Source organism: Xyrauchen texanus, chromosome 23 (assembly GCF_025860055.1).
Source record: "Xyrauchen texanus isolate HMW12.3.18 chromosome 23, RBS_HiC_50CHRs, whole genome shotgun sequence".
Classification (NCBI taxonomy): domain Eukaryota; kingdom Metazoa; phylum Chordata; class Actinopteri; order Cypriniformes; family Catostomidae; genus Xyrauchen; species Xyrauchen texanus.
Window position 1 is genome coordinate 10919424 of NC_068298.1, and position 21080 is coordinate 10940503.

The following is a 21080-nucleotide window of genomic DNA, read 5'->3' on the forward strand; positions in this document are numbered from 1 at the left end:
AAAAGGTTACATCACCACAGTTTATGTCGCTCAGATAGCTCCTGGCTTCTCAACAATGTTTAACAGTATCAGTAATGACAAATCTGCTTATTTAACCATTTTCTAAACACCTAGCGGTTTTAACAAATGTGCCTTTAATCTGTTTGTCAACAAATGAGCATCCTTGGGAATGCTCTGTTTTTTAAAATGTGTTAGAAGTAACATGCATTACGTAATCAGATAATGTTTTTGGAAGTAACAAGTTTACACTCAAATGCAAATACATTTCAAAGAAGTTACTTTTTCAAATAAGCAATGTGTGTTTCTTTTCTGGATATATTTTGTTAGTTACAAATATAATTGAAAACTTCAGATGGCCTCAGACAGCTTATATAAGAAAAAGTTACTTTTGTTTTTACTTATTTAGGAGTAACCATATTGTAATGTTAACAAAGTTATTTTAGAATATCAGTGGCATGCTGTTGAAATGCCTTAATGAGCCAGAGGTAATCAAATATATTACAGATTATAATAACACCTGAGATATAAGTATTTGAAACCAAAAGAGCAAGATACGGGCTTGCTCAAAACCTAGTGAGATGCCTACCAGTGTTAGAAATCTTTTTTTTAATAAAGGGAATATTTGCACCCTGGTAATTATTTTTAGGGGCATTTTTTTACTTTGATCATGGCATTTGTTATAACCATATTAAAATACACAACGTTGAATACTTCAATTGAATCATTTAACTAATTTACATTCTCAATTTGAGTAATTATGGGTCATAAGATTAAATCAACATCAAATATAAAATTAGCTGGCAATAAAGATGTCATAACACAATAAACACTTAGCTACCAGTAGAATACATTTGAAGTAATTGGCTGGCCATTAAAAAAAATCTCTTTTCTGTATTTTATGTTTCAAGTTTTGTAGTTGTTGGAGTGTTTTCTTCATATTCCAGAATTTCAGAGGTCAGTTTAGCTTTGTTTTGTAGTTTTTATTGATTTATTGATTGATTGATTTTATTTAGTTGTTCAAAAACCACTTCATGTTAGCTCCACATCAACAACACCTGCCTTTGAGGTACAGGTATTTGACAGCTACAGTTCACTGTGGTGTCGGCAGAGGCACTAAACCCATTACTAGATAGGCCTACAATAGAATATCATAAAATATATAAACTGAGAAGGAAACAAATATTCTGCCTACCTAAAACAGCATTTATTGTGGCATCATGCATATGTTTAATCAAATTGCCTATAAAAGCCAAAAATGTGGTCAAATTTCCAAATCAAACATTTAAACATGTATTATATCGCTCAAAAAGCTTTTTAGGCTTGATTGATTGATTGATTGATTGATTGATTGATTGATTGATTGATTGATTGACAAAAGTGGATATACAGTACACGTTTTCTAACATTCAGTTTAATGAACCAGTGCAAATTGCCACTAAACATTTTGTGCACAGCATGTTCACTTTAAATACTGATGATCCTCATCTCTCTTTGTGTTTTTAATGTGTTCGATTTTCTTCTGTGGTTTCTGTAGCAACTGCTGAAGCTCCGTGAGGATCTGAGATTGAGAGAAACGGAGTTGAAGAAGAGCTCAGAGGAAAAACAACAACTCGAAAGCCAGATCCAAAGTCTGAAGGAGCGAATCCAAGCCTTTCCCACATCACACACTCTGCCTGTGAGTAACAAACATCTCTCTGTCTTAGACTCCGGTTTGTGGATCTGTTGTGTCTTTGTTATTTTAACTCAGTCTAGATTTGGTGTGTTGATGTGTCTGAGGAATGGGATGGGGAGAGGAAAGAAGTTGAGATAGCTGTCAGTTTGAGGACAGTGTATATTAATGAGTCTGCCCCGTTGAAAGCTCTACAGGGATTGGCTTCAGAATCTAAATATCTGATTCCCCCAGCTCTAATTAAAATAATAGCTCTGGGTGAGGGTTTGGAGGAAAGAAAAATCTTTGAAATTCTTGCATTAGACTCTGTTGTTTACAAGTAAACAGTCATTTTAATGTATTCTTATTAATATTCAGTGGGGTCCAAAAGTCTGAGACTTTTTTTTTTCTCTCTCTAAAATGTATTTATTTATTTTCTGCCAAACCTGAAAAGTACTTATGGTTTTGAAAATTGTAAGCGAAAAAAAGTTATGAGCATCACGACCACCTGACCCTGCCCATTATACCTGGAACTTACTCTCTCTTCACTCCCCGCCTTCACAAAGCTCCTTTCTCCGCGAGGGCGCCAGATCCCCACTATTTTCCGATTTTCAACACTATTTTATTTATTTATTTTTCTCCCCAATTTGGAATGCCCAATTCCCAGTGTGCTCTTAAGTGCTCGTAGTGGCGCAGTGACTCGCCTCAATCTGGGTGGCGGCGGACAAATCTCAGTTGCCTCCATGTCTGAGACCGTCATTCAGTGCATCTTATGAGCATGTTACCATGGAGACATAGAGTGCGTGGAGGCTTCATGCTCATTTCACCACCAAGAGAGAGAACCACATCATAGTGACCATTAGGAGGTTACCCCATGTGACTCTACCCTCCCTAGCAACCGGGCCAATTTGGTTTCTTAGGAAACCATTTTACGTTGATTATTTTTTTAAATAAACACCCCTCCGAGGCCTGACGCCACATCCACTGTGTCTTATCTTTTGCTCACCCCGGAACACCCCTGTTTTATTGTGATGTACATGTCTTTTTGCTGTGAAATTTTTGCTGATATTTATAAAGTAACAATAACTATATAGAGGAAGAGGAAGGAGAAGTTGTCATGCCCAAACTCCCAAACATTTGGTATCTCATTTCCCAGGGTACCTCAAGATGTACTACTGTTACATGTACGACTTAAGAGAAACATAAATTATATCTCAGATACAAAAATTAATTGCTGGATCTGACCTTAAAAAAATTAAATAGGATCAAATAAAATACATATACATTTTTATAAATGTGTTTTTTGTCTCTGATTGTTCAAAAACAATGGTGGTGTAGTGGGCTAAAGCACATAACTGTTAATCAGAAGGTCGCTGGTCCCACAGCCACCACCATTGTGTCCTTGAGCAAGGCACTTAACTCCAGGTTGCTCTGGGGGGATTGTACCTATAATAAGTGCACTGTAAGTCACTTTGGGTAGAAGCGTCTGCCAAATGCATAATTGTAAATGTACACTCTTGCTTGAGTGATATTGCCTAAATTATTATTATTTTATTTATTTAAAGAAATAATTATAAAATGCATATAAACTCAGCAAAAAATAAATGTCCTCTCACTTTCAACTGCTTTTATTTTCAGCAAACTTAAAATGTGTAAATATTTGTATGAACATAAAACGATTCAACAACTAAGACATAAACTGAACAAGTTTCACAGACATGTGACTAGCAGAAATGGAATAATGTGTCCCTGAACAAATGTAACAGTCAGTATCTGGTGTGGCCACATGTTGCATTAAGTACTGCAGTGGATCTCCTCCTCCTGGACTGCACCAGATTTGCCAGTTCTTGCTGTAAGATGTTACCCCACTCTTCCACCAAGGCACTTGTAATTTCCCGGACATTTCTGGGGGGAATGGCCCTAGCCCTCACCCTCCGATCCAACAGGTCCCAGACATGCTCAATGGGATTGAGATCCAGGCTCTTCCCTGGCCATGGCAGAACACTAACATTCCTGTTTTGCAGGAAATCACAGAACAAGTAGTATGACTGGTGGCATTGTCATGCTGGAGGGTCATGTCAGGATGAGCCTGCAGGAAGGGTACCACATGTGGGAGGAGGATGACTTTCCTGTAACGCACAGCATTGAGATTGGCTGCAATGACAATAAGCTCAGTCTGATGATGCTGTGACACACTGCCTCAGACCATGACGGACCCTCCACCACCAAATCGATCCCGCTCCAGAGTACAGATGAAGCAAGTACAGAGTGCAGGCCTCAGTATAATGCTCACTCCTTCGACGATAAATGCAAGCCCGACCTTCACCCCTGGTGGGACAAAACAATGAAGAGCACTTTTTGCCAGTCCTGTCTGGTGGAGGTGGGTTTGTGCCCATAGATGACGTTGTTGCCGGTGATGTCTGGTAGGACCTGCCTTACAACAGGCCTACAAGCCCTCAGTCCAGCCTCTCTCAGCCTATTGCGGACAGTCTGAGGTTGTGTGTTCCTGGTGTAATTCGGGCAGTTGTTGTTGCCATCCTGTACCGCAGGTGTGATATTCGGATGTACCGATCCTGTGCAGGTGTTGTTACACGTGGTCTGCCACTGCGAGGACGATCAGCTGTCCTTTCTGTCTACCTGTACTGCTGTCTTAGGCCTCTCACTGTACGGACATTACCATTTATTGCCCAGGCCACATCTGCAGTCCTCATGCCTTTATGCAGCATGCCTAAGGCACGTTCATGCAGATGAGCAGGGACCCTGGGCATCTTTCTTTTGGTGTTTTACAGAGTCAGTAGAAAGGTCTCTAGAGTCCTAAGTTTTTATAACTGTGACCTTATTTGCCTACTGTCTGTAAGCTGTTAGTGTCTCTTAACGACATTGAGCAAGTATGGAAAACATTGTTTAAACCCTTTACAATAAAGATCTGTAAAGTTATTTGGATTTTTACAAAATTATCTTTAAAATACAGTATCCTGAAAAAAGGACATTTCTTTTTTTAGACGCATTTTTTTTACTTGTGGTTTTAGACTTTTGGGCTCCACTGAACCAACCTAACAGTCGTTCTTTCAGAGATAAAATGGCAATGATCCAGTTTAGTGATGGAAAATATAGGTAATGCATTTTAGATGGACACATGTAGACACATGCTGTTGAGCTTTGAACACTACAGATCATATATCTACAGATATATGCGGATCAGCGCATATATTCTCTACAGCTGCAGCAGACACTAATGAAAACTAATGGCACCTTTGCAGTGCTCGGCCAACATGCCACACTAGCGGCTACAACAAGCCACCTTCAATTAACTCTGTCACCGACACTGTCTTCAACAGAGCTCTTATTCAGGAAAACTTGATGACTGTGTTGCTTAGGGGACCATTCTCAATGAACGAGGGAAAAGTTGTTAATTCATAACTGAAACTCAGGTGAAGTGACATTTAAATCAGAATTTTATATTTAACTACCAAAAGGTAAAGCCAATTTGAGAGGGCTGAACGGTAGATGCATAAGATTTGATAGCCTGTTATCTTATACAGACAGATGTTGTTATCTCAGTCTTCCTTATCTTGTACATTGGAGCGGATCATTTGAGGTTACGTTTGGGTTTTATCCCCAAGACTCTATTCTGGGCCCAGTTTTATTTTCTTTATATATGCTTATTTTGGCCCTATGTTGTTTAATGAATGTGTTGTGTATATCATACATTTTTTACTGGGATTAACTTGCAAAACTGTTAACTGTGGAAACCTCACCAACACAGTGATGGAGTTGGCCAGACAGTATTGTCATGATCTTTTTAATGATATTCTTTTGTCCAGGTATTGTTAGGTCCCCGAGGGGCTTCTTTACACTGCCACAAGTTAAAAGGCTCACACCCAGATCTCTCAAATATTCTGGTGCCTATGGCTCGGGTCCCACCTTAAATGTAAATTTATGGTAGTTTTATCATTCGCAAGATGAAAATCTCAAGTCACACTTCTTAGAAAAGTAACAGCACACCTCAGGTCAACAAGGCACATGATTTGAGGTATCATTCCAATCTAGTCTCCTTCAATGAATGTTAATATAATAACATTTTTGCAAACTGAGATTTACGTGCCACAATCTATGTTTCACTGCAGTTTCATGGTGAAATGAACCCACTAAAACAACTGTGGATTTTATTCACTTTCACACAAATCAAGAGTACAATGGCTGATTATAACTTTATAAACATTTATATTTGCTTCATTACTCACACTCTGTTATATCCAGTTATACCCAGCCAACCAATCAAACTGACACATGAGAAGTATAACAAGAATTGAATGGCGTCACAAGAAGTGAAACCAATTGGCGTGGTTGCTTCTGAAAATATGCTTCTCGTGTCGAATTTTGCTTTTATCGGTTAGGTTTGGGTATTGGTTAAGGGTAAGGATGTATGTTTTGTTTACCTCTCATTTGCAGTGAGGACACCATCAGTTGGGCTTAGGTAAATGTTTTATGCTTGGTAGGTATGTTTTACTCATTAAACCTCCATCTAGCATTCACCTTAAAAACCTTGTCTGATTATGACACTATTTCACTCGCTTTTGTCGCCCCTCATTGGACACCATCACTGGGAAACTGCAGCAAAATGTGTAAAAAAGCATGTAATTTAGTTTGGCAAAAATGTTGCCATGGTCACGTAATTTTCATGAGATCAGACAGTATTACTCATGTCAGTAGATCAATTACATAGCAATAATGGTTTGTTCAAATCCCTGATCCCAAGTAATAGCAATAAAAATAATGATGCTTGTCTTAGCTAGAACCAGGGCTGGTCAACCCATTAGGCGACTGCCACGGTGGCATCGCTTCTAGGGGTGCTGATATACCGAGCCAATTTTAGCATGGGTCCAATCTGTGTCAAACAATATGCACCCTTTGCATTCCGATAACGTGTTGTGGCTCCCCCATGGAGCATATAGAGAGTGTACTAAATGCCCTACTTCAATACTACTTTCACAGTTTCTGTCAGATTTGAGTATGGCAGAAACAGTAAGAGTAGGATGGATAGTATGCCATTGTGAACATGTTCATAGACTCACGAGAGCGGGGCTTGTGAATCAGAGCGATGCCCGATGTGTGAAATAATCTCGTTTTTAGTCGGTTCTTTTCAATTAATTTGTCTTATGCACGGGCTGAATTGTTTGAAGTGCTTTGTCATGCAGTATAACAGTAACTGGATGCTTTAGAAGACAGAGAACAAAAACAGAGCAGAATGAAGTGGATATTTATTTACAATTCATTGAAACAAAACCTGCAACTGTATTCAATCTTTTACCAGTGAAGGACATGTGCGAGTGCATGTGGAGCCTGTGAGTGATATATACTGCAGGTAAAGACATTTTCACAACACAACTTCATGGTTCAATAGATTGTGTACTTGATGTGCCCCAGACTCCGCAGTAACGATGAAAGCCTACAAAAACTCCTGCTGTGAAACATACTGTACAATGTGTATATCTGTGATCTTTAAGCAGTGCACCTTTGCTTTTTTTCTTCTTTTTTACTTTTTTTTTTTTTACATCTTGGATCACTTGGTTTGGTTTACATGCACTTTACATTAAGTTTTATTTCTATATACACCAATCAGCTACAACATTTAAACCACCTGCCTAATATTGTGTAGGTCTCCCTTGTGCCGCCAAAACAGCACCAACCCGCATCTCAGAATAGCATTCTGAGATACTATTCTTCTCACCAAAATTGTACAGAACGGTTATCTGAGTTACCGTAGATTTTGTCAGTTCAAACCAGTTTGGCCATTCTCTGTTGACCTCTCTCATCAACAAGGCATTTCCATCACCAGAACTGCAGCTCACTGGATGTTTTTTTTTTTGGCACCATTCAGAGTAAATTCTAATGAATGCTGTGACTTGAGGGTCTCACCTAGGGTGCTAAATGGGGTAGAGCTTGCACTGGCTAGAACCATTATATATTCCGTCTGCATCAGGTTGCATTACTAATCTCAGCAGAGCGACATGAAATCGGCTGCCTTCACTCTGAGATTAAACCTCGCTTCATTAGTGTTTCATTGAGCAGGACAAATACTTTTGGAGGTTTGCTGCATATTGAGCATTTAAAGGATTGCATTTGCAAGCCTGACCTTCAACTCTGGGTGTCAGGGCTGTGATTCTGTTTTCTGGCCTGCGGTCTCTCCTGTGTTATTTACTTTCCCTGTGTGAACAGCATGTGTGAGTGTGAGCCTGTGACATATAACTTACTGACAGCTCTCTCATTCTTTTAATTGACTGAAGCGGGAGACGGCCGAACGAGAGGACAGAGGGAGCGATGAAAGCCCAAATCACGCTAGCGTAAGTAGAAGACAATTCTCTCCATCTCTGTCTCTTGTTAAACAGAATGTTAAGCAGAATGTAAGCCTCAGTCGCCATTCAATTTCATTGCACCTTTTTTGTGAATGGTGACTGAGGCTAACATTATGGCTAACATCTTTTGTGTTCCATGGAAAAAATAAAGGATGAAATAGTTATTTTTAACTACAGTATATGCTAAAAAAAAAAGACCATCTTTTACAACATGTCATGAACAAGCAATCATAAATACACTTTAAGTCTCACAAAGCTTAAAAGAATAATGCTGGTTCAATACAAGTGAAGCTCATTTTACAGCATTTGTGGCATAATCTTGATTACCACATTGTTGCCATGATGACAATAACACCTTTTTAACGCCCTTTTAAGTTATAAGCGTCACATTTCAGTCTTTAAAGCCCCCATAAATTGGCCCCATTCACTGACATTGTAAGTGCCTCACTGTCACCTCGATCTTTGCTTTTTTATTCTAGAAAACTAGAAATTAATTTTGTGGTAATCAACATTATGCTACAAATGCTGTCAATTGAGCTTATCTTGTATTGAACCCGGAATATTCCTTTAAGCACACATACCAGGGGTTTAAATTAATTAAGAGTAAAACTACTTAAGTATTATTTTTGGGGATTTGTACTTTACTCGAGTGCAGTTTAAACAGAATACTTGTACTTATATTTAATTACATTTCCAAAGAAAAACAAACTTTTTACTCCTTACAGTTTTATTTAAAAAAAGTACTCAGTACATTTTTGCAGATCATTTTCTGTTGTCTTACTGGACTGATGCCGCCTTTTTACTGCATCTGACAAACAGCAGATGACAGACCAGAGGTCAGTCAATTTCAAATGGATTGTCACACGGTGGCTGTGTGGAGTTCCAACTATCTGCAGAGGCCAAATTTTGGATCTGATTTGAGCTTCGGATCCATTTAAATATTTGTACAACTAGACTGTAGTCTAGGTTGGGAGGGTTTCTTTTTAAATGTATTCCATTACAGATTACAGAATACGTGCTGTAAAATGTAATTTGTTACATATTCCATTAGATTACTTAAGGTCAGAAACATATTCTAAATCATCTGGATTACTTCTTCAGCACTGGTAGATTTTTTTCACTTGTTTTTGACAAAATACACTTGTTAAAAATACATTCTCTGAAAAAACAAAATATCTTATGCAGTGTTGTTTCTAAAACAAGATCAATCAAATTACTGGAAAACAATACAAAAATTATTATCGAGAATCAATTTTTGCCCTAATATCAAAGGTCTTGCTAAAAATATGTGTCTGGTTACATGTGCGTGTAAAATGTCTAGAAAAAGCATTTTAATTTGTAGTATAAAGCTGACAATTTACACAAGGTTTATTTCTATTTCTTCTGCTCCAAACTTACTTCAAACTTACTTGCTCGTATGAATGTAACACATCACAAGAAAGTGTTTCACCGCTGTTCAAATGCACATTGGATGACATAATTTATGAATTAATGTTTTATATCTGAAAGGACTAAATAATAAATTAAACAAATGACAATAAAATGCAAAGTAATCTCTTAATCAAAATACTTTTTGAATGTAACTGTATTCTAATTACCAATTATTTAAATTGTAACTGTAGTGGAATACAGTTACTTCTCATTTGTATTTTAAATACGTATTCCCGTTACATGTATTCTGTTCCTCCTCATCCCTGCGTATGTGAACGCCCGACTGAATGTGATGCATTCATTCAAAACTATGAGCACGAATTGAGAAACACTGGCAGTTTTTGTCCAAAACTTTATTATGAACGGATGCTCCTTCTATACAGATTGGACAGTTATGAAATAAAAAATGATCATTCACGTTGTAAATATATATAAATATCTTAGCACAGAGTCTGCCCTCCTCAAAGTGTCTAATGACCTGGCTGTTGATTCAGGCTACTGTGCAATCCTAGTCCGCGACACCATAGATCATGGAATTCTGCTGGAGCGTTTAAGAGGGTGGGCAGTGATTCAAGGGTCTGCATTTGAATGGTGTTCCTCCTATCTTAGAGAGAGATCTTTCTCTGTCAAATTGGGAAATGTTTCCTCCTCCTCTGCACCCATTATATGTGAGGTTCCTCAAGACTCTATTCTGGGCCCAGTTTTATTTTCTTTATATATGCTTATTTTGGCCCATATTTGTCAAAAACACAACATATCCTACCACTTTTATGCTGATGATACTCAGCTTTATCTTCCTCTAAAGCCAGGGGATTGTTTCCTTTACATTCACCTTTTCACTGTTTTAATGATATTAAAAAGTGGATGGCAAGGAACTTTCTCCAGCTTAACATGTCAAAAACCGAAGTGGTAGTGTTTTCTGTCTTTTAAGGATCTGGAGGTTGTTATACATGCTTTTATTTCTTCCAGACGGGATTACTGTAACTCATTGTATTATGGTATGTCTCATGCCTCATTGTCACGTCTGCAGTTAGGTAAAAATGCTGCTGCTAGGCTTCTGACTGGAACTTGGAAGCATGCTAGTATATCACCTGTGTTGGCTTCACTCCACTTGCTCCCAGTTAAATACAGAATTCAGTAAGAGTTTATTATTTATTTTTAAGGGTCTTAATGGCTTGGCACCTCCTTACATTGCAGAACTCCTTCAGCAATATACTACTTCTAGACCTCTGAGGTCATCACATAATCATTCCTAAGTCTCGTTTAAAATCGAAAGGAGATCTTGCCTTCTCTGTTGCTGCTCCGTGCCTTTCGAATAGTTAACCACTCCACATCAGATCCTGTACCACAGTTGATGTTTTTTAATCTCATTTGGAGACTCATCTCTTCTCTCTTGCTTTTGACTGTCTAGTGTGTTTAACTACATTTATTTGTGTTTGTTTTAGTATATATATTTTCTCTGAATATACATGATTTATTTATGTTTCCTAGAAATAAATGTGATTAATTAATTGTGAATTTTATTTAATTTATCCATCTGCTCAGCAGCAGTGTTTGGCAGCAAACTTCAGAAAGCAACTCACAAAACCAAAAACATTATTAACTTTCTTCAAAGCTTTTTTTAAAAAAATGTTTAAATGTATCTTTCTGTATGTCTCATGGCATTGGGTGCTCTGACATCGCAATTCATTAGTGCCTTCTACCATGCAACGAACATTGCGTGACCATGGCAACGTTGTTGCAAAATTAAATGATGTTGTCCATTACACATCTCAGGGCAGTTTCGAAGTGAAATATCCTCTGTGTGGCGCTAAAAGCAAGTGAACATTCTCCCGAACAGATTAAGTTTTAAAGGTTAATGTTTTATTTAAGATTTAAATCAACAAAATCGACCTCTCACGTGCTCTTCAGGACTCGTACCCCGGTCCTTTGTATCGAATATGCAACATTCTCAACAATTTGATCACACTATAACAAGCTTGTAATTTAAGTTGATTATGTGATGCAAATGTTAAGATTAGTTATCTGCTATAGTAAAAGTGTTTATTTGTAATAAGATAGCTTTGTGTGAGAAACAGCTATGTATAATTTCTGAGTATTTTTTACTCCCCTGCACATAAGACAAACCAAGACATTAGACACACAATACAAACCAATGTGTTCATGTGTCTTACTGATTCATTAGAAGAGCTCACAAGAGTCATTTGTTCATGAATCGGACTATATTGTTCCTTCTGTATATTTCTTTATGCATGCAGCCAGCAAAGACCACACAATGGAAAGACACGTTGTCTTTGTTTTATTTTGCTCACAGTCCTTTTATCTAATCACATGCAATTCAGACTGAAAAATCACAACTCGGGTAAAATACAGTTGCTTTTTCTGTGATTATGTAGATTCAGCAGTGGTGCAGCAAACACTGTTACTTCCACACTATCGATCTCTCTCCATCTTTCCTTTTCTGCACCACCATAAACCCTGGTTCTTTTGTCCCATTTCCCCTCCTGTCCTCTCGCAGAACATGACAGATCATTACAGGCCAATCGAGTGCTGGAGAACTTTTTTGTCATGGGATAAATCACTCTGACACGACTGGGCGAGGAGATTGCATCCCTGTTAGAGTGTCAGGGTAATTAGAGGAGTGGCAGAGGGCTTTTGGAAAAAACATAATTTGTTGCTGTTATTTCTTACCATAGGAGGCAGCAGCATCGACCTTAGTGTCTTGCAGCCAGGAGAAAGAGAACCTGCCAGAGAAGGGTCCTCCTAGCCCTGTGAAGTCAGAGAGAGAAGCCCTGCTTGTGGGTAAGTGTCATGGGGTGGAACAGTGGGGGGCTGGAACTTCTAAAAAAGCATGCATCTTTTTTCACACTTTATCTAATCAGACACAAGACTGTCAAAAAAGATCCCTCCTCTCATTATTTTCATAATCTTCAGCTATCTGTGCAAGGGTGCAGGTGTTAATTGCCTGGCCAAATGAGCCTCAAATGAGTCACCTTGGATGTTTTTTAATGAGGAACTTTGACATGGCGTTCACATCAGAGCCAGAAAGAGTTATGTGTGCGTGCGTAGGGGTAGAAATCTTTAGGCACCTCATGATTTGATTCCTCTCAGATTCAGGGAGTCATGATCAGATTGCAATATGATTCACAATACAAGATCAGTTTTTCAGCAACAGCATAGGGGTGCAAGGTAAGATGGCTTGATGCCAAATTCTGTCAAACTTCTGCATAAAAGCTGTACTAAAGCATCTGCTCTTGACCTGCAATAGCAACAAAATAAAGTGGTACAGAGTTCATGACGCTTGCTGGTTGTTTCCGTTAAGACGTTATAAAATAAAGCTTGTTCAGCCTTTTTGTACTTGGTTGTTAAACTTATTTGTAGGCTCTGCGTATGTTTGTTGGCACAGTGTAGGCACATCTTTTTGTGTTGCAGACTGCATGGCACTTATCCCTGTCTGTTATGTTTTGCATATGCTTTTGCAATTAACATAATTAGACAATTATTGAGAAAATCCAGAATTGTTTAAGAAAAAAATTATGATGTATCAGTGAATCAATTATTTTCTCCTCCCATATGTATGCTAGAGTAGCTGTGATGTCCTATGATGGCCAAAAATGCAGTCTAGAAGGGCAGCTCACTTGGTTTTGCGACACAGAATAAGGCCATGTTTACACCTAATATTAACATACATCTCAGGTGATTCAGTCACAAGCGGTCAGCCGATACAGATCGCTGTCTACACCAAGTTTACTTGCATCTGAAATCCTTAATATATAATTCGATTTTAGTGAGTATAGGGCAAAGTTTTCAAGCGGAATGCTCATTATAGGCCGTGTCCACACTAATGTTTTCAATTGAAAACACATTGATTTACTACTTTTATGCCTCTCATCCACATTAGACCAGCATTTTCCTCGACCAAAAATAGAGAAAATCGAAAATGTTCTCCATAATCTCATACTTCCGAAAACAATGATGGTGGCCTTTCGCTGTTGTCTGGGAGGCATCAGAATGCATTAGCATTTACACAAAGCGATGTGGCTGTGTTCGTTTCTGACAACCTCTGGATGTAGTTTGACTGATCCAGTCACAAAATATGTTGGACTCTGTATACAACTGTATTTACCGCCATCCACTTGCGATTGGATCGCCTAAGATGGATGTTAAAAAATACCAGATGTGAACAGAGCCACAAAAAGAGATAATCCAGATGTGTATGTGTGTGCAAAAACTCTCCAAGCATTATCTGTGTAATTGCCTTGACAGCATGTTTGGCACAGTTGTCAAGGTTAGTTATTCGTTTTATTCTGGTGTATTTGCCAGTCCAGTGACTGGAAAGAGCGCTGAACTTGCTGTTGTCCGGCACATTGCTCTCTGGTAAAGAAAGCTAGTAAAGTAAACTCTGGTTACATTTCTGCTTGTTAGCTTTGCTCCCCTTTCCATGAGGACTTTTTTTCCCGTTCTGTCGAATTTGCTTCAGATCTTGTTCTGTTGAGGAGGTGCTCCTGTCAGCACTAAGGGAGAGGAGACTGTTTTTGCACCCAGATGCAACTCCCTACTTCCAAATAGGAGGACATGCAGTCACGGCTCTCTCAGCAGTGTAGTGTGCTTTTAGCAAATCAAATATATATGGTCCTCGAAAGCGTAGAAGACCCATAGCACAGCAGATGAACACCATCTGACCTATTCATAAAGAGCTACAGCTGCCAGCATAGGCTGTTTGCTTAAAGGAATAGATAATTTACTTGTCGTTCCAAACCCCTATACTTTCCTTCAGAAAATTTTTTCATACAATGTAAGCATCCAGTGATCACTGGCATTCAAGCTCCATAAAGGACACTATAAGCATCGTCACATTTAAAGCATCACAGAGAAGTCCATGTAACTCATGCACTATATTCCAAGTCTTCTGAAGCTATTTTTTTGTATAAAAAAAAATAAAAGACTGAAAATGTAAATAATTAGTCACTGACAATCTCCCCCTTTGATGTTGTTTTCATATGTCAATCGAATATGCATTTCCACATATTCAAACGTGCTGCATCACAATCACTTATGGAATGCCAAGGAAAGCACATTCAATATTTTTTAACAACATTAATGTCAAACCAAGTGCAATGTGTCTTCATGCACCATTATTTGAGTATACTGTAGGCAAATGAACATTAGATTTGACAGCTACTTTGTAGATGTCATATGAACTAATTTTATGGTGGCCTTTTTTCATTTTTGGAGTTTGACAGTGTCTTTCACCATTCCCTTTCATTATATGGAAAAGAGCACTTTGAACACTCTGCTAAACTTCCTTTATGTTTCATGGAAAACATTTTTTATATGGGTTTGGAATGACATGAGGGTGAGTAAATAATGACATACTTTTCTTTTTTTGTGTGAACTAACCCTTAAAACTGCCAGCACAGGCCGTTGTTTAAGAACATGCAGCATTAGATCTGACAGAACAGATAGTGTACATTCATTTATGAAAAGTGATTTGGATTTTTCCTTTTCTTCTAGCTGTCTTGTGTTTGGCTTTGTATCAATGTGTGTAAATGGAGAGGCATGATAATCCAAACACATTGAAATGAGAACATGTATAATATATAAACTATATCTACAGTCCATCATGTCTAATGGAATATTGACTACACGGCACTTGTGCGCCTCGCCTTGGAGAGCTTGCTTTGCTTTCCTGATCATACCCGTTATGCATTCAGAATAATTGTGTGATCAGCCTTGCTATCAAATCTGCCCCAGAAGTGCTAATAGTTGCTATTATTGTTTTTCCATATGTTCAAGTGTGATGTATGAAGCACAATGAACAGCCTTGATTAGGCCGAACAGCATCAAAGCTGCAATTAAACACTCATATTCACTTAGAAAGATCAAGAGGCAGAGTTAGTCGATGAGGACATCCACTTCAGGCAAGATACCTCAAGTACACAGAATCCTTTGCAAATCAGCTCCTGGAAAAACAGAAGAAATATGAAATGCTTATGCACTAGAGCTGTTTCCTAAAACCTAGTGACCTAGCATCATAAGTGCAATCCTGACTCGGAAGCTGTTCCAAATTATGCTAGGGAGCAACATTTTAAGCTGACTTGTAAGATATATAATTTTGGTAAAGATCGAGGGCAGGATCACATGTTTCCTACACGGACTTTGCATTGAAAAATAGACAAATCCAAGATGGCTGACAAGTCAAGAGAAATGTCTGTTATAAATGTACTTTATTCAACAATGAAAAGTATTCAGAGAAAATGGTTCTAAAAGATATAATTAATATAGACCCTGTTTACCCAATTTTTGTTAGTGCTACATTATGTATATTAGAATGTCGCTTTGTTAGCTTAGCAACATGCTAACATCAAACTCTAAATCAATTGTGAGATGAGAGTTGCGAGTCCTGTGCGCTTCATGTAATGAGTGATATTTATGTAACAAGCGCAGTTGTGTTTTTAAATTAGTCACTTAAGTGCCTCTATTTCAGTTAGGATGCTTCCTCAGGGGCATAGTGAACACATTTTTGCATCCATCTGCAGTGTTTTTCAATTGTTTCTCTATGTAAACATGCTCTAGATGGAATTCTTTGAATGTTGATCCATGTCTCGCTGTTTTGTCGCACTGTTAGGTTAAACAGAACCTCATCTTATAAAAAAATAAATAAATCAAAAAGCAAGTCAGAGCTGTGGCACAGTAGGTAATGGTCATCATGACATGTTCTGTAGGAGACATTGGCTCACTCTCCCTCAACTTTCTGTCTCCCTTAAAGGGATAATTTATCCAAAAAGGAAAAAAGCAATATAAAAGGTGTGGGTGAGAAATGGATCAAAATGTAAGTCCTTATTTTACTCTAAATCTCCACTTTCACACCTAAAGTCACATGTGGTGCCTGTTTCGTTTCGCTTTCACATCAGAAGTTAAAGTGGAGATTTAGCACACGCACCTATTATAATGCTTCTGAAGATATGAATTTAAACACTGGAGTCTTATTGATTACTTTTATGTTTCCTTTCTGATCACCATTCACTGGCAGTATATGTATCTACATAGCTGACATTTTTTACTAAAAATATTTGCATTCTGCTAAAGAAAGAAAGTTATACACATCTGGGATGGCATGAGGGTGAGTCAATTATAAGAGAATATTCATTTTGGGGTGAACTATCCCTTTAACTGTCTTGTAAAAAATTAAAGGCTAAAAAGCAAAAAAAAACATGTTCGGTCTGAACGGCCTCTTAAAAGGTTTTGAAATGGAGTTCAGATGTATTAGATGCAGACAAATTGTTAATTAGTTTAATCTTTTACTTTGCTTCCACAGGAATCATCTCAACGTTTCTTCACGTTCATCCTTTCGGAGCCAGTATTGAATATATCTGCTCCTACTTACAGCGGTTGGACACTAAGGTATGCAACACGCACACAGACACACAAGACTTCTCACTCAGACTGAATCTATTTACTCCTATTTACAGCACCTGGACACACACACACACACACACACACACACACGAAAGTGTGCTTGCCATTCTAATGTTCTGCTGAGTAAACAGCCCTTCAGTAGATAGAAAGAGCTCAAGGTGTAAGCAAAGCTCTCACACACACAGCAAGACCACACACACATATACAGTTAGATATTTCCTGTGTGTGTTTTCATCTTCCTGAATTCAAATACAGTCCTGAAGGTATGCCTGCCAAAAGATTTAATGCCAAAATAAACCCCTCATCTTCCCATAGCACACTGTTGATTATTCTTTATATTCCTTGATCTCTCTCGCTCTCTTTTAGTTGTCACACAGTGACTAATTTACACTTAACTACGGAGGGTGAAAATATATCTTTATCTATATCTTTTCAGCTTTGAGTAGAAGCCCCCTGGCTGTGTTCGTGCCCACGCTCTCCCTCTTCACACTGCACACATGCCCTCTATCTTCATCAACACTCCCACTTGCTTTCATTAAAAACAATGCACATCGGTGGGAGGCACATGAGAGGATTTTAATTGATAATTGACAGGTTTCGTGATCCTGTGAAGAACAGAATTTGCACATCATGTGGTATCAGTGGGGTTCAGATATCCACGGATAATCTGGGATCTAAAATTCCATCAAAACCTTGAAAATTTGGGGATTTTGAACAATGTACAACAATGTTGAATAAGAAATATTTATAATTCTCCATTCTGTTTTTGGGACACTAATCAAATTTGAGACATTGACCATGTTAGCTCCTTCATACAAAAGCTCAGATTTTCTTACTTCCATTAAAGCACACAAGATGCTCTATGGAACATTCTTAAATCATTCTGGGATGACATGGATCATCAGGTTTTACACAAACTTGTGGAGATCATGTCAGCTCGAGTGCATGCTGTCATTAAAGCAAAGGGGGTACATACCAGATACTAAGAAATTATTTTCACTTCCATTGTTATGCTGGTAATATACAGTATTTTCAATTAAAGTAAATGTAAAAAAATTCAGACAATGCAAACTAGAAGCCTTTTTTATTGGCGGTCTCAGATTTATTCTGATTGCTGCCGGTCTCTATGAGAAGTGATGTAAAAAAAGCAATCCAGAAGGATAAAAATCCAGTTTATGTGTTATTTGGAGTTAAAATGAGTTCTGGCTCAACTTTTGTTAGCAACTGTACAGCTGTAACAACTTGAAGTAGTTAATGATTTCAAATGAACTTACCTCAGGTCATTGCTTCATGTCATCTACCCACTCAGTGAAGTGTTGTCAAAAGATGGTCATCGAGACTTCGTAAAGTATCGTTATAATGGATTCATGTGTTTATGTATTTGGCCATTTTTACAAATGTAATATAATATACATCACATTATCCTGAAGACCTGTAAATGAAAACAGGCTTCCTTTATGAATTGTGGAAAAAGGTGGATACATGTTTTCTTGAGGTTTGGATGAAACCTTAATGTTCTTTAATGTTTGTTTCAGATCAGTACCACAGAAGTGGAGACGCTATTGGGTCGGTTGCCTTGTACATTCAAGCAGGAATTGACGGGTGTTGGGGCAAGTTTGGAAAAACGCTGGAAGTTCTGTGGTTTTGAGGGCATTAAGACCACGTAGAGACACTGATTGGGGGGACCCACACAGAATCAATGTAAGAGGTCAATGGACAGGAAATGTTAACCAATCACCTGCCAGCTCTCTGTATCCAGCAGCCCAGCCCCATGAGATTCTAATCTCAAAAAACACTCCAACCCTGGAGAAAACACTCCAGTCTTGGAGATCATCAAGACTTTGGAGTGTGTAGTAAGTTTTGCTATTTTTACACACAAGCACATGTTGGAGTGGGTGTGTACATTGGTACAATGTGAATGGACAATGTGAATGTGCAGTTCAACCACACAACAAGACTCTGACCGAGGACTGAACTGTCAACTGTTTTCTTTTTCTTGTTTCACATCTAATTTGTAAAAAAAAAAAATATATATATATATATATATATATATATATATATATATATATATATATAAATAACATGAATATATTTCTTCTTTTTTTTCTTCTGTATAGGCCGCAAAGTTGCATAGAATCTTTTGTTCATACACCCTGGAAATGTTTGAATAACTTGCTATTTTTAAATAAAAAAGTGGAAAACAATATCTTACAATGTTGCAGTACTAATTTCCTGGTTTAACAATTTAGGTCAACATGCCCAAAATCTTCAAAAGTTCAACTTTCAGCACCTCTGCTAATTAAAAGAAGGAATCGTGGGATAAATGTATGCCTTCAGAAGACATTTCCTCTCGCTTCTGCTATATTTATGCCAAACACGTCCTCACGAACCCTATGGATTTTCACGCATAAACCAGTGACCACAAAAACAGAGTTGACTTAAGCTCCCAAGCGATCCGAGCCGCTCTGCAGGGACAGCTGTGCTGAGCCTGTTTTCCCAAATTTTAATGGTTCTCTCTCCTTTGATATGAGCCTTTTAGAATGCAAGTTGAGTTTTTTTAATCACTTGTTGACCCAGAACTTTCTGTCGACCAGTAACCATACTGAGCAACTGTGAACGTGTTGAGCAGCGCTGCTTTTTCTGCACAAATCCTTTGATGTCTAATTAATAATCGGAGCACATTTGTGTAAATTAGCTTGTGTGTTGCACGTGCATACGTGGGGGTGTTTTTCTGTTAGTCAGCAGTTAATAGTGTTATTTGGGGCTCGTTCGCCAGGACTGAAGAGTAGAGAGAACAGTCTTCCTGCAGCACAGTCAAGAGTCACTAATTTGCTTCCTTTGTGCAATTTGTAAGGTTATTTTTTCTCCTTATTGCTGAGGGAAACTAAAGCTTTAAAGCACACGATTGGTTCCCACCTGCCTATTTTCTATTTCCTTGGGCCATATGTATGAAAAATTCGCTTCAAATGCTTGTCAGACGTTTGGCCTCTCAAACGTAAATGAATGTGTAATGATTGTGTTCCCCCAACCCCCGTCCCATTTCCAAACAACCCTTAATACATTATTATTTCTTTTCACCATGCATTTTTATGGTTGACACTCCAGCGAATTCTAAGTGAAGCGAGCATGAACATGTACAGCATTTTCACAAAGGGGCTTCTGTCACTCAAACGTAAATATTCAACATTTAGTTTGCGATCATTTTTGAGTCATGTTCTATGGATGGTTCAGTGAGTCGTTGCGTTCATCTATTAAACATCCCAACATACAAGCTTTTATCAAAAGGCTTACATTGGTTCCATTAAAATCGAACCTTCAGTACCTCTTTAAAAGGTCTTCGGCGGGCCACTCTCTTCCAGCTTTTACTGGTTTAATGCAGAGGTTTTTGAACTTGGATGATCCAATCAACATGTAAACGGATACAGAGGCCACCAAAAGGTTGTCAGAGTCCACGTGTCCTATTTTCCTTCCCTCATTCCTCTATTTTTGGGCAACACACACAGCCCAACACACCATCAGAGCACTTAACTGAAGAGCTATGCAGATTGTGTTGTGCGTATCAATGCACTGAGCGCTCTGCAGATAAAGAACGGACTCTATCTCTGTCACCCACCTTACATTTGACAAATGATAGTGGTTTTCACATTGAGAAGCCCAGATATTCTCTAGAATATCATATTCTTTTTGTTGTTTCCTGTTTTTCTGTACTTAGTTCCCCAGTATACTTTATTTACTCAGACAGGAAGCCTCCCTTTTCAGCTTTTCGGAACAAGTCTGAGCATCACACAAAGACATAAACAGACTAATTAGATCTCTCTGTGGTCCCCTGGAGATGTATTTTTCATTTCTGTTGTCTTCTCTATGTAGCTCCACTGAGTGTCTCTCATGAATTCAATTCTGCATGGATTGCGGCAGAATCCATCAGGGTGCGTATGACTCACATTGCTTGCAGAAGCCGTGATTATATTCTTCCTATGGAATCACTCCACACCAGGAGATGTGCTTGAGTGTCCTTCAACACCTGGCCTTGTTTTTTGCCTGAGTTTTCCTAAAGAGCAAAGCACATATTAAAGGGCAGCGGTGTCAAACGGCAAACACCCAAGAGCCTCGCTCATAACCTCTAATCCCCTGAATGTCATGCTTCTCACATCCTTGGAAGAAATTGGATGTGGGTGATAGGAAACTTCTGTGGATCTCTTTTTTGGATGGGCCAGAATCTCGATGCA

General features: G+C 38.3%; 1 protein-coding gene across 4 annotated transcripts in view; it reads left to right on the forward strand.

The window, feature by feature from the left end:
• LOC127663308 (ecto-NOX disulfide-thiol exchanger 2-like) overlaps positions 1-18897 on the forward strand; it is a 239206-nt gene extending 220309 nt beyond the window's left edge. Inside the window, exons 13-17 of one of the 4 annotated variants that reach the window (XM_052154829.1) lie at positions 1535-1675; positions 7936-7992; positions 12132-12237; positions 16754-16839; positions 18390-18895. In XM_052154829.1, coding sequence (XP_052010789.1) covers positions 1535-1675; positions 7936-7992; positions 12132-12237; positions 16754-16839; positions 18390-18521 — 522 coding nt within the window. In that variant the 3' untranslated portion in view covers positions 18522-18895. Of the gene's footprint in view, positions 1-1534; positions 1676-7935; positions 7993-12131; positions 12238-16753; positions 16840-18389 lie in introns of all 4 variants that reach the window. The other 3 variants (XM_052154831.1, XM_052154830.1, XM_052154832.1) reach the window with 3 other exon arrangements.
• The last annotated feature ends 2183 nt before the right edge of the window (positions 18898-21080 follow it).